The 14,062-nt window shown below is 32.1% G+C and overlaps 1 protein-coding gene across 2 annotated transcripts; it reads left to right on the top strand.

Annotated features, from left to right (window-relative positions):
- The first annotated feature begins 7,978 nt into the window (after window positions 1-7,978).
- On the top strand, window positions 7,979-11,666 carry LOC133821022 (uncharacterized). 2 transcript variants are annotated; one of them, XM_062253556.1, is made up of 3 exons: window positions 7,979-8,170; window positions 9,821-10,817; window positions 10,902-11,666. In XM_062253556.1, the coding sequence occupies exons 2-3, from the start codon at window positions 10,804-10,806 to the stop codon at window positions 11,365-11,367; spliced, it is 480 nt and encodes a 159-aa protein (XP_062109540.1). In that variant the 5' UTR covers window positions 7,979-8,170; window positions 9,821-10,803; the 3' UTR covers window positions 11,368-11,666. The 2 variants fall into 2 exon arrangements, with proteins under 2 accessions (XP_062109540.1, XP_062109539.1); XM_062253555.1 differs by having other exon boundaries at window positions 7,979-10,817.
- Window positions 11,667-14,062: the final 2,396 nt, after the last annotated feature.

Genomic DNA, 14,062 nt, shown 5'->3' with positions numbered 1-14,062 from the left:
GCCACCAAAATTTTTGGGAACCCTTAGCTATTTTTATGTATCACTTTGAACCCAAATTTGCATTTTATAAGTGCCTACAATTTCAAAACTCAAATTCACATCTTCACTATGTGAATTCTACTAAGTTTTTATATATTTCTTGTATTTTACACTTTATCATTTGTATTTAACCAATCATAACAATCCCCCACCTGATTAAATACAAGCCACATTCTCTAGCATAAACAGTATCAGTGCATAAAATAAAGTGTCTTTCGGTTTGAACTTTATCTTAGTGAAAATACCACAAAGCATTATCGAAATCATTAGTAGCTTAGAGCTTGAACCAAGTATTCCATATGATAACACCGGTGATACCTCACACATCTCCACCACATCTTTTGTTTTCCCACTTTCTCGCTTAGCACTATCATGATCATGTGCTCATCTCTTCATAGACTTTCCAAGGAGAAACTCCAACTCCCATGAGAGGCGACACCACCTCTAAGTCCACATAGGTGAAGTTCTTACAACATCTTTGCTACCTTTATAGATGCTTGTTTCACTCAAGTGAACTTCATTAAAAGCCCTAGGCTTAACCCTAACTCGGTAGCAACCAACACTAATCATCTCGGATGGAACTCATCATAAACTTTAGTGTTGAAACTATTCACTTATCAATGACTTGTTCTTACTCGTTGAACTATTTCCCTTGATTTGTACAAGTTGAGAGTTGAGTTTCCATTATTGGTGAATCTATTCTTCTAGGAGTTAAAATCCCATCCCTTTTGAAGTAGAACTTACTAACATTCTCACAAGAGGTTTTGTAAATGGATCCGCTTAGTTCTCACTTGTTTTAACATATGAGACAGATATGATTCCACCTTGAATCAATTGTCTCACATATTCATGTCTTAGACTAATGTGTCTAGACTTTCCATTATACACACTATTATATGCTCTAGCAAGTGTGGATTGGCTATCACAATGTATTGAAATTGTTGATACCATATTCGTGGTTAAAGGAATATCCATCACGAGATTCCTAAGCCACTCGACCTCTTTGCTGGTTACTGCTAAAGCTATAAACTTCGATTCCATGGTTGAGTGTGAAATACACGTTTGCTTCTTGGAGCCCCATGAGATTGCACCTCCCCTAAGAGTAAACACCCAACTGGTGGTGGAGAGATTATCTCCAATTCCCGATATCCAATTAGCATCGGAATATCCTTCAAGTATCTTTGGAATATTTATATAGTGAAGACTATACTCCTTGGTACCCTTAAGATAACCAAGTATTCTCTCAATGGCTTTCCAATGCTTGATACTTAGATTACTAGTAAACCTACTCAATTTACTAACCGCATATGCAATATCCACTCTTGTGCAATGAGCGGCGTACATTAGACTACCTATTGCACTTGAATATTCCAATTGAGCCACTGCTCTTCCCTCATTCTTTTCAAACTTCTTGTTTGAATCAAATGGTGTATGTGTCTCTTTGATTTTGAGATGACTGAATTTGTCGAGCACTTTCTCAACATAGTGGGCTTGACTTAACACAAAACCCCCACTATTCCTTCTAACTTTGATACCTAGAATGATATCTACCTCTCCAAGGTCTTTCATTTTAAAGTTAGAAGACAGAAACCTCTTCGTTTCCATTATTCCTGTCATGTCATTACTCAAAATCAACATATTATCTAATATAGATACATAAGTATGACATAGTCACCACAAGTCTTAGAGTATAAGCACTTGTCCGCATTGTTGTGTCTAAATTTATTAGAAACAATGACTTTATCAAAATTCTCATGCCATTGTTTTGGGGCTTGTTTCAAACCATATAATGATTTGACAAGTCTACACACTTTATGTTCATTTCCTTGAAGAACAAAACCTTTCAGTTGTTCCATATAGACCTCCTCCTCGAGATCCCCATTTAAGAATGTCGTTTTGACATCCATTTTGTGAACATAAAGGTTGTATTTAGACGATAAGACAAACAACAATCTTATAGAAGTAGTTCTTGCTACCGGTGCATGTGTGTCAAAGTAATCGATTCCCTCTCTTTGTTTGAAACCTTTGGCTACTAGCCTACCCTTGAAGGTTTGTATGGTGTCATCAGTATGGTATTTCCTTCTAAATACCATTTGCACCCAATTGGTTTGGACCCCTTTGGAAGGTCAACCAATTCCCAAGCGTGGTTTGACATAATTGAATCCATTTCATCATTAATTGCCTCCTTCCAAAAAGCGGAGGCCCTTGAGGACATTGCTTCCTTGAAGGTTTTTGGATCATCTTCTATTTGAAGTACTATTGGATGTTTCCAAGTAACTTCCTTATTATCACCTTCAACAAGGTATAATGTCGCTATTGGAGAACACTTCTCATTTAATCACAAATCTTTGAGCCTTTGGCTCCTTCTAGGCAATTGAGGCTGCTCACCAACTATTCTAGGAGTCTCCTTGAGGCTCTCTAGTTTGAGTTGGTTATAACTTGTTGTCATCGCATGACATGTTCTCAAAGAACTCAACCTCTCTAGATTTAATTATTACATTGGACTCCAAGTCTAATAATCTATAAGCTTTGCTATTTTGGGCATAACCCACAAACGCACATCTTATAGCTCTTGGACCCAACTTGGTCCTTTTAGGATTGGTGCTCTTGCAATAAGCAAGACATCCCCACACTTTAAGATAACCAATGTTTGGTTTCTTTCCTTTTCATAACTCATATGGAGATATATTATTTTTCTTCATGGGAATACGATTAAAAATATTATAAGCGGATAGCAAGGCTTCACCCCACAAACTAAAATTCAATTTAGAATGTAATAGCATAACATTAATCATCTCAATAAATGTTCTATTCTTTCTTTCCGCTATACCATTTTGTTGTGGAGTATAAGGGGTTGTACATTCATGAATTATTCAATGTTCCTCACAAAACATATTAAATTCATTTGAAAAATATTCACCACCCCTATCACTTCTAAGAATTTTAATTTTCCTTTCAAGTTGATTTTAAACTTCCACTTTATACACTTTAAACACATCAAATGCTTTATCTTTGATTTTTAAGCAAATATACATATGTGAACCTAGAGCAATCATCAATGAAATTAATAAAATATCTACTTCCTCCTCTAGTCAACATTCTATTAAGTTCACATAAATCACTATGTATCAAATCTAACAACTTAGAGTTTCTTTCAACACTAGGAAAATGTTTCTTTACCATTTTAGATTTAACACATAATTCACATTTTTCTTGCTCAACATTATCACAATCAATTAATCCACATTTGACAACCCTTTTAATTGTGCTAAATCCTATATGTGCAAGTCAAACATGCCATAAAGTAATAACATTTGAGTTAAGCATATAACAAGAAGAAGAAACTTTATTGTTCATATTGTCAATTGAAGTACAATGTTTAAACATGCCATCACAAGCATATCCCTTTCCCACAAAAACATTGTCTTTTGATAAAATAAACTTACTGGAATCTATCACAACCTTGATTCCCAGTTTGCCAAGTAAATTGCCACTTACAAGGTTTCTACTCATTTCCGGTACATACAAAACATTAGTGAGTAGAACCTTCTTGCCGAATGTGAAGAACAAGTCAATAGTTCTCTTTCCTTCAACTTTGGACCTTTTCTCATTGCCCATTTAGATTTCATGTCCTTCCTTTGAAGATTCAAAGGTATTGAATAAAGATCTATCATAGGTTACATGAATGGTGGCATAAGTATCATACAACCACCCACTCACCTTTCCATGAATGGCATTGACCTCACTAAGTGTGGTCACTAGCTCCTCTTGAGCTGAGTTGACCTTTGCTTCATTGTTATGGCTCCTCTTGAACCTACAATCTCTAGCGAAATTGCCATTCTTACCACACACATAGCAAGGTCCCTTGGAACTTTTAAATTAACCCTCATTCTTCTTTGGGCCCCAAGGTTTTTTGGCCATTGCCCTTGTTCTTGCCATTTCCCTTGCCTTTGTTTGAAGGATTTGCCACAACATTGACCTTAGAAGTCTCTCTATTGGACTTCTCATCATTCAAATCTCTAGAACGAGATTCCTCCTCAATTCTCAAGTATTTGAGAATTTCCTCCAAAGAAATATCCTCATTTCTATGGAGCATCTTTTACCTATAGCCTCTCCATGAAGGAGGTAACTTGGCTATAATGACACCAACAATAAATTGTTCTGACAATACAATTTTAAGAGTAGAAAATTTATCCGCAATAGTTTGCAGCTCATGAATTTGAGGGAGAAAGGGTTTATCATCATAAAATTTAAATTACATATATTGAGTAATAAGTAATTTCTTTGTACCTTCCTTTTACATTTTGTACTTCTTTTCCAAGGTCTCTCAAATCTCCTTGGCGATCTTGGTGTTGGTGTAGAGATCATAGAGCCTATCCGATAGAGCATTGAGGATGTGACCCCTACAAATCAATTCATCTTCTTCGCACTTTTTCCTTTCTTTGACGATTTCTTGAGTATCATCTTCCTTGCGCTCTTCCAAGGCTTTTAGGTCTTTGTCCAAGACATAGAGAACCTTCAAAGTAGTGAACAAGAACCTAATCTTGTCCTACCAATGCATAAAATTAGTCCCATCAAATCGATCTAATCTAACAAGGTCTTGTGTCTTGAATCTCAAAGCTAGAATAGAGTTAGATTCTTCCATGATATGTTATCTTAGATTATAGAATATTACAATTTTGGGGGAAAGTGAGATAACACCACCACAAAAAATAGAATCTACACAAAATTTGGATTGGCAGAGACTTAAAAAATATTGAGAAAAAACTTGCGAACCCAAGTAGATCAATGGAGTTCTTCAATGTTTGATGAAGCTTCAAAACCCTAGGCAAATCACCACTTTGAAACAATTCTTTGAGCAAACCAAAACACAAATCAAGGCTTATACACATTGAGAAACGCTGTCCTAATACTATATTTCCTAGCCACCATTGATATTTGAGGCCTTCTCTTTGAGGAAATGAGGATTGAGATTGAGCAAGTCACTCTCTAAGTCAAGCACTTTCTTGGAGAGTTCTTGGAGAAAACTAGAGATTCTTGGAGCTAGAGAAAGAGTGAGGGTAGAGAGAGATTGGAGAGAGTGATCAAGTCTCACAAATCACTGTTTTTGACCCATATATAGAGTGCGCACCTTCATTAGGTCTAACCAATAGGATTAGACTTGCAAAACACGTAATTTTGAGCATTTAAGTAAGTCCACGTAATACAGCAGGCGATGCATCGCCTGCTAGGGTTTCTGGAAACCCTAGCCTTCAGGCGATGTATCGCCTCCTGGGTGGCAACGTATCGTCACCCCCTCTGGCTTTGGACACTTCCAAAGGTCCAAAATATGCTCCAAATGCCACCAAAATTTTTGGGAACCCTTAGATACTTTTATGTATCACTTTGGACCCAAATTTGCATTTTATAAGTGCCTTCAATTTGAAAACTCAAATTCACATCTTCGATATGTGAATTCTACTAAGTGTTTATACCTTGTTTGTATTTTAACACTTTATCATTTGTATTTAACCAATCATAACAACAAATAATATGAGGAAAATAGAACAAGTGATATTTTTGTTGTTTTTTAGATTTAGAGATTAGAAATAAAGATAGAATAAAGAGTGATGTAACAATAGGTAACAAGTAGGAAGGATCAAGAGTCACCAATATGCATACTTATTTATTTGGATCTCTAATTCACAAAAATTACACAAATGAATAGTTCACATCTCAACTATTCATTTGGAAGATTTAACATTGAAGCACAAATATATTTCACAAAAATGCATTCAAGTGATTAATATTCTTTACCATGGAAGGATGAGATAAGTCTTATGAGAAATCTAAAAATAACATTATATCATTGGCAATAATGAAATAAAATATTGGATATAAAACCTAACACAAATATTACTTTTACTATTTATAAAATACATAGAAAGAGCATGACTAATTTTACATTGATTTAGCAAATGAGATGGAGAAAATGATAAATATATTATCTATATTATTTTTACTAATTTGATAATACATAGAAAGTGCTTGACAAAATCTATATACTTTTAGTAAACATAAATAAATATAACAAGATGAAGAAATAGAGATAAAAGAAAATAAATCACTCAAATATATAAACTTTAAGCACATGGTGAATCAAAAATACCAAACAAAGTCATAGTGCTTATAAGATCATCCTAACCTTCCTAAGAAGGTTAGCCTATTATGCTAGACATTCTCATAAAATTCTAGAGAGAAAATAGGAGAAGTGAGACTAAAATTTGGTAGAGTTTTGCTACCTAAAATTTACATTTCAAATGTGAAAGAAGAGTTCATATTTATAGAAGAAGAAAATGACTAAAAATAAATTAAACTACAAATGGAGTTTACAAAATAAATCTGAAACGTTAATAATAAAATATGATTTTGAAAAATCAAATCTTATTATTAATATTAGCCTAGTTATTTTAGTGAATGGTTATTTTACCATTTTTTCTAAAACAACACAAAATGAGAGCTTTTAAGCTCAAAATAGAATGTTCAAGGCCCAAAATGCATAAGAGAATGGGCTGGTGACAGGCTGAAACTTTGACCCAGCCCAGTCAGTGGGAGCGCGCCACGTGTCGAGGCTGGCTAAAGGAAGAGGAGCATGCGGGTCACGGGTTGGGTCACGCGGGTCACACGCGGGTGGAGAGCCTGGTATGCGGGTCAGGCAGGCAAGTCGCTGGGGCTCCAGGTGATGGCTGGGACGCGTGGCAGACGAGGGGTGCGCCACTTGGCACAGGCCTGGGCCTTTAGATTAGGCTTCTTCTTTAAAAAATGCCACCCTTTTCTTTCTTTCTTCAATTTTGTTCCTTTCTTTCTTCTTTTTTTTTCTTTGTTTCCAAGTGCCAAAAGTACCCGTTAAATCCTACAAAATAAAACAAATTAAATTAAGATTAAATATTTTCATTTATAAATTAAATCATATTAATTCCATGAAAATATTAATTAAAACTTAATTTATTTTGACTATTAAAATCAATAAATATATATTTTTGGGCACTAATAAGAGATTTTATAAACGTTTGTATTAATAATAATTAATCGTGTAATAAACATGTAAACAACGTAATTTGATTGAACAAAATAATTTCTACTACTTTGTTGAAAAGGAATGAATTACATAAGAAATGTGGTTTTTTAAGGACTTAAAACCCAATCAGAAATTGATGTGAGATAATAATAATTAAAAAAATGATGTGAAAGAAGAAAAAAAGATGGACAAAAAAAGTTTGAGAACAACAAACTTTCTGAAAACAATGTCAAACACCTTTACTTGTTTTAAAAAAAAATAGTTTTTAAAATTAATAAACAGTTTTTATGTCAAGGCCAAACCCTCTCCTAGTTTCTTGTGTTCACGTCGTTGATGAAAAAATATTGTAACAAATCTTATTTCAGCTTTGTGAAAAGTGCGGAAGAAATGATGTTATTTTTGGGACATACTTAACAAAAAATTAACATATACGAAGCTAATTAATTTATAAAATTAACTGTTTCTTCTTTCTTTATCCTATAATATTCATTTGTATAATATTATATAATTATCGAAGTGTTCTCTCCTCACTAAATCCATAGTAAGCATTTCTGTTGTTTATGACATTTTGGTCTTATTTTTATTTTGTTTTTGCAGTTTAACTTATCAGTAAATTAAGTTGTCTAATAAATTGGACTCTTAAGATCTTTAAGGGAATGTTTGGTTTAATGGAATGAGGCTTGGAATGGAAAGACTTTTCCAAAACTGGGCCCATTCTTTTGTTTGGTTTGTTATTTAAAATCATAAAAGTCATTCCTTTAGGAATTATAATTACAGTATACGGTATACTCACATTTTCTAAATGAAATGGGTTGAAAGGCAATTCCTTTCCTATATAATGACATTTTTCCCTCTTTACCCTTTCTCTCCCAGCCATCTAGTTTTCTTTCTCCCAAAAGGTATCTTCTTCTTCTCTTCTACTACCTGTGCACAAATCAGATTTCCTTCATCTTCTTTTGGCATATGTGTAAATCTTGCTACTTTTTTTTTTTACAAAAAGGTGTGATTTTCAATTGTTTCAAATTTTTAAAAGGCTCACTGCCCTGTTTTCGGTTCATCTCGAGGTTGTATAAGGTATTTTTTTGGTTTTTTTTTACTTGTGTTCATATCTCTTTACAGAAGAATATTTTTTGGAGTAAATCTGTTACAAATAGAAGTATATTGGTGCTCATAGCAGTAGTTTATGTTGCTTAACTGCTTTTTTTTATCTGTTGTTCATCTATTTTTTGTCATTTACTTTGCTACTATTTTTATTTAAGTGAATCTACTTTAGTATTTATAAGGATATATATATATATATATTAAAGGAACCACTTCATTACACAAAGGAACTCTCCAATCCGACGATGAGCATAAATTTTAATAAATTTTTTTAGCTTCTCTAACTTATAAAGCTCTTCTTTTACTACTTTTCATGAATGTCATATATATATATATATATAATGATTTAGGAGATAAAAAGAGTAGTACTACTATATATATGTATGTATGTGTTTGCCTTGCACCTCAGACTTATTTTTAGTTGAAATAGAGTTTCTGTTTTTCTTTTTTTGTAAAGAAGATGGGTTGGTCTTTTAGTTTTAGTTGAATTATATGCTTATATCTTCACTAGTTTTAGCCTTATTGCAATAATAAGTCCCAAATAGATATATATATATATATGTTGTCATTTAACTATTATGATATAATTTTACAATAATAATTTGGCGGTGATGAAACTATTAAGCTTATGAAATTTTACTTTGACATTATGCTTGTAGGAAATTTATTTCAAAATGGCTCATCTAAATATAGCGAAACATCAAAATGTGAGAAAGAAGGAATTGAATGCTGCCTTTATGCATTGGTTGAATATTATGAATGTAGTACAATGGTTTTTTAAGTTAATAACAAATATCTTAAGGGGAATGGTCGAATCAAATAATTTACAATAAAATATATATGTATTGAATGTCTTTATAAATAGCAAATTGTCCATCGTTTGGTGTATGAAAGTGATGTTACTTCCCTAGATCAACTTAGAATGACTAGGAATGTGTTTACTTGTTTATGCACAATGCTTGAGAATGTAGGAGGATTACAACCATCTAAATATTTGGTAGTGGGTGAACAAGTTGCAATGTTTTTACACATAACAGATCATCATTGCAAAAATAGAGTTCTTAAATTTAGATTCATGAGATCTAGAGAGACAGTTAGTAGATATTTTCACAATGTTTTGCATGCTGTCATACGTCTACACAAAGAGTTATTAGTAAAGCCTGAGCCGATTCCTGAGAATTCTACTGATGAGAGATGGAAATGGTTTAAGGTAATATATATGAAACTTTGAGTTGCAAATAAATAAATCATGACATACAGTAGGTATCTAATCAATTATTTTGTTTTTTTTTCTTATGGTAGAACTGTTTAGGGGCATTAGATGGAATCTATATTAGGGTGAGAGTTCCAGTAGCAGATAGACCTAAATATCGTAATCGAAAGCATGAGATTGCTACTAATGTTCTGGGAGTTTGTTCTCAAGACATGTAATTTATATATGTTTTACCTGGGTGGGAAGGCTCAGCAGCTGATGGTAGAGTACTTCGTGATGCTTTACTTAGAAATCATTGTTTGCATGCTCCAAATGGTATGATTAATTAATTGTTCATATGATGTAGTATAAGCATTATTCACCACAACTTCAATTAGAAGTAATTTTTATAATATTTCATAATTATATAGGTAATTATTATCTTGTGGATGCTGGTTATGCAAATTGCAAGGGGTTTCTTGTTCTTTTTTGTGGACAATGGTACCATCTAAGTCAATGGAAGGAGGGTCGTCAACCGAATAATCCAAAAGAATTTTTTAATATGAAGCATTCCGCGGCAAGAAATGTGATTGAAAAATGCTTTGGTGTCTTGAAAAATCGTTGGGCAATCCTTAGAAGTCCTTCATTTTATCCCATAAAGATTCAAACTCAAATCATTATGGCATGTTGTTTGTTACATAATTTTATTAGTAATGAAATTCCCAATGACCCTTTCGATATATTATCACAAGAGTCACGACCAAATGATCAAGTTACTCTTGATGATGATAACGATGGAATTACTAGAATTGAACCTTCTGATGAATTGAGTGCTTGGAGAATGAGTTTAGCAGAAGAAATGTATAATGAGTGGAGGCAACGTAGGCATGCAAATTAGGATGTACTATGACATTGTGTGTTTGGTTATTTATTTATTTTATATAAAATTGTAATCGTGCATTATGGCAATTGGATAATATGTTGGTAAACTTGTTCTTGTTTTAAAAAATAATACTTGTGATTGTGTTTATAATATTATTCCAATGTTATTATTGTATAGATTGTTGTTATTATTAGATGGATTCTTCAAGAGGTAAAGGTTCAGGACAAAACAAGAGATTTTGGACTGACGATGAAGATACCAAATTGATTGAATCACTTTTAGAAATGCACAATGAAGGAACATTCAAAGCTAAAGGGAATTTCAAACCAGGACACTTGAGAGCTCTTGAATAGGCATTAGCAACTAAATTACCTGGACGTGACATACAAGCCAAACCACATATTGAGTCACGCATGAAAACTTTATAGACACATTTTCAAGTTGTTCACGAGATGTTAACTGGACCAAATTGCAGTGGGTTTGGTTGGGATCCAGACAAGAAGATGGTGACAGCAGGAAAACCAGTGTGGGATGCATATTTACAGGTAATTAAATACATTCATTAAAATGATTATATGTTTAACCCTTAATAAGACATTAATATGTTCAACATATTTTCTTGTACAGAGCCATAAAGAGGCAGCACCATTCAAGAATAAGATGTTTCCTTATTATGAAGATTTGTGCACAATTTTTGGGAGAGATCGTGCTACTGGAAAACATGCTGAGGCTCCAGCTGATGTAGAAGAAAATGAGAAAGAAGATAATGTTAATGTGGATGAGGATAACTTCAACTTTTTTGATACCATGGGCGATACATATGTTGAAAATGGAGAGTCTATGTCATTTTCACAAGTGCAAAATGGACCAAGAGCACCCCCAACCCAATCATATGGCTCATTAAAGAGAAAACGAAAGAGTGAAAGTTATGGAGATATTGCTGAGGCAATTAAGGATGCTTCACAATTCACTGGAGAAAAAATAGAAATGTCATATGTTCGACTAAGTCATGCAATTGGTGAGGAAATGAACGACAAAAATATGCGACTCAATGAAGAGATAAACCACATTGCTTTCTATGGTGGACCGTCATAGAGCTGCACGTATGATCTTAAGTGATAATGCTCTTGTTTCATTCTTCTTTAGTCTTCCTGATGAAGAGAAAGATCATTTGGTTAGAGCTTTGCTGGTTGGAGCTATCTAAAATGTGTCTGCTTATAATTTTTGGAATTTTTTTGAAGGTCATACTGATTGGAGTTATCTAATTAGTATCTACTGATAACTTTTTGAGACCTTTTGCATGGCATTACCACTACACACACTTTTTAATGTTATCATCACATGGCAATGATCTAGTTATGTAATGTGTTCCAGACTTTGGACAAAATTATATATATATACAATATATCTAGTTTAGTGAAACTCAAAGAGACTTCATATATAACAACAGGGATGTAACATATTTGCTACATTATGTGCTACATAGCAAATATATAGGCTCATGGTTGATGTCCCATTGGAAAATAAAGTTAAATTTTTAACAAAGGCAGAAATATTGCAAAAATCTCCTTTTAGATAAATATATGGATGCATTTAATCTAAGTTAACTAGAATGCAGTGACAACTTCAATAGTGAACGTAGTAATAATGGGTTGGCTGACTCTACATGGACACATAAGAGACATAACCATGTGATTCAAAGTATTAGTCAAACAAGATACTCTATAAAAATCATATGCACTCAAACAAGACACTCGAAATTTTTAGATAGCTTGTGGTCAAAATTTTTAGACAATTAGTCCAAAATTTTAGATAGATGTCCATTTACAAAAAAAATATTAAAACTAAGCGAGAGTGAAAAATAACTTCAAAAAAGAAGTCATTTTCATCAATTACTCTTACTATATTAGTCTATTATAAATTAAGTGATAATTTTTATTTATAAAAAAATAATTTAAATTATCTAAAATAATTATATTATCTTATTTTGAATTTATATCATAAATTTCTTTCTAAATTACTCAAATTTTGAATATTTTAAAAAGTATAAATAAAATAACTAAAGTATGAATATTTTTGTCAATTTATCACTTATTCCATTCCATTACCACCTCAAACTAAACAAAATAATTCTGATTCTAATGTTCATTCCAACAACAAACCAAACATAATAATCAATTCTCATTACCATTTTTATTTCATTCCATTACTATTCTCATTCTCGTTACCATTCCATCCTACCAAACCAAACGACACCTAGCTTCATTGGTCATATTTTTACCCTTTAAGATAGTTATGGCAGACCCTCCTCTCTAGAGGTAGCTCAAAAAAGTATTTATTCTGAAAAACATAAAATCAGATTAATTCTATCTAATTCGGTAGCACATGGGATGTGTTATAGCTCTCTGTACTATCTCTAAAAAAAGTGGCATGGGTTTAGTGTCCCACTTACATTCATAACTCAAAGTAATTTGAAATTTGTCTTGTTTATTCATTTTGCCATTTTTAAGTTGCATTATTAGAGCATAAAGATCATAGGAAACTAAGAGGAAATTGTGTGGATCAATATATAAGATAAAGAAGTGAACAAAGAAAGGGACATTTTTCTACACTAAAATAAAAAGAACGTGTATTAAAATATGGTCCTAAAATTGTACATCCATAAATAACTCCTCTCCATATTATTTAAAGTAAACTATTCGAGGTTCCTTAATACCAATTTGCATGTTTAAATTTAGATTAGATCGTAATCAATCAGTTTCATTCAGATTTATTATACGAAGATCATAATAATATTACCTTCAATACCAAACTTTGTAAAGTTTCAGTCTTGAGCTATCATGATGGAGTCATTAAATATTCAAACTAAGTTTATTTTTGTATTCTTAAAACTATTTAGGTGTATATTAATCATAGTTAATTAGTTTTTTTTACAGCATGATTGAAATTTTAATTATCAAGAGAAAGCATACTCCAATTGAATATATATAAATACACATATGCAACTTAAAAAAAATGGTGGAGAATATGATAAAATCTTAATTATTTGCACATTTGCAAATTAAAAAAAAATAGTAAATGTGTAAAATATAAATTTTGAGATAAATGTTAAATACAATCTGTATTACATTATCTCTAATCAATAAATGACACGTAGATTCCACCAATAATTTAAAAAATATTAAAATAAAAAAATTAAATAATATTCATATGCTATATATATGGATAAAGGTGAGAATTTTGCAATTCTCAAATTTTGATTGCCTTCACCTCCTTTGGACCTTCTAATGCTACACACCAATAGTATATGCCTTCGAAATACATAGATAAAAACTACACAAAATCATATAATAAAGCATTTATAATTAAAAATGTACTCTTTTTTTAAAACCTACTGAATTCCACTAACGTTGCAACTATATAGTATATATACACATATATACCATATTTATATGTATATAAAGTTCGATTCCTTTTACACTAAAAAATTGAGCATTCAGAAAACTGACACTTAGCATTGGCGATTTGAATATTTGCTGTAAAAAGCAAAATACTTTCTTGCTAGCTTGCTTAGTTTAAAAAATTTATGAATGGATATAAATGGTACTGTGACACATCCTAAGTATTTATATTTGAAAAAATGCTTTATGTGGGGGGACCCTGATCAATCAAACCATACTAATGTGGAGCATTAACATCAAAATTATGGTAATTAATTGAAAGAGCTTTGCTTATGTGAGCAAAATTCTTTTAATAAAAAAAGTGTTATTATAAAAAATATTTTATTTAT

This window comes from Humulus lupulus, chromosome 3, assembly GCF_963169125.1.
Source record: "Humulus lupulus chromosome 3, drHumLupu1.1, whole genome shotgun sequence".
Lineage (NCBI taxonomy): Eukaryota > Viridiplantae > Streptophyta > Magnoliopsida > Rosales > Cannabaceae > Humulus > Humulus lupulus.
This window is presented reverse-complemented; position numbering and strand designations above follow the sequence as displayed.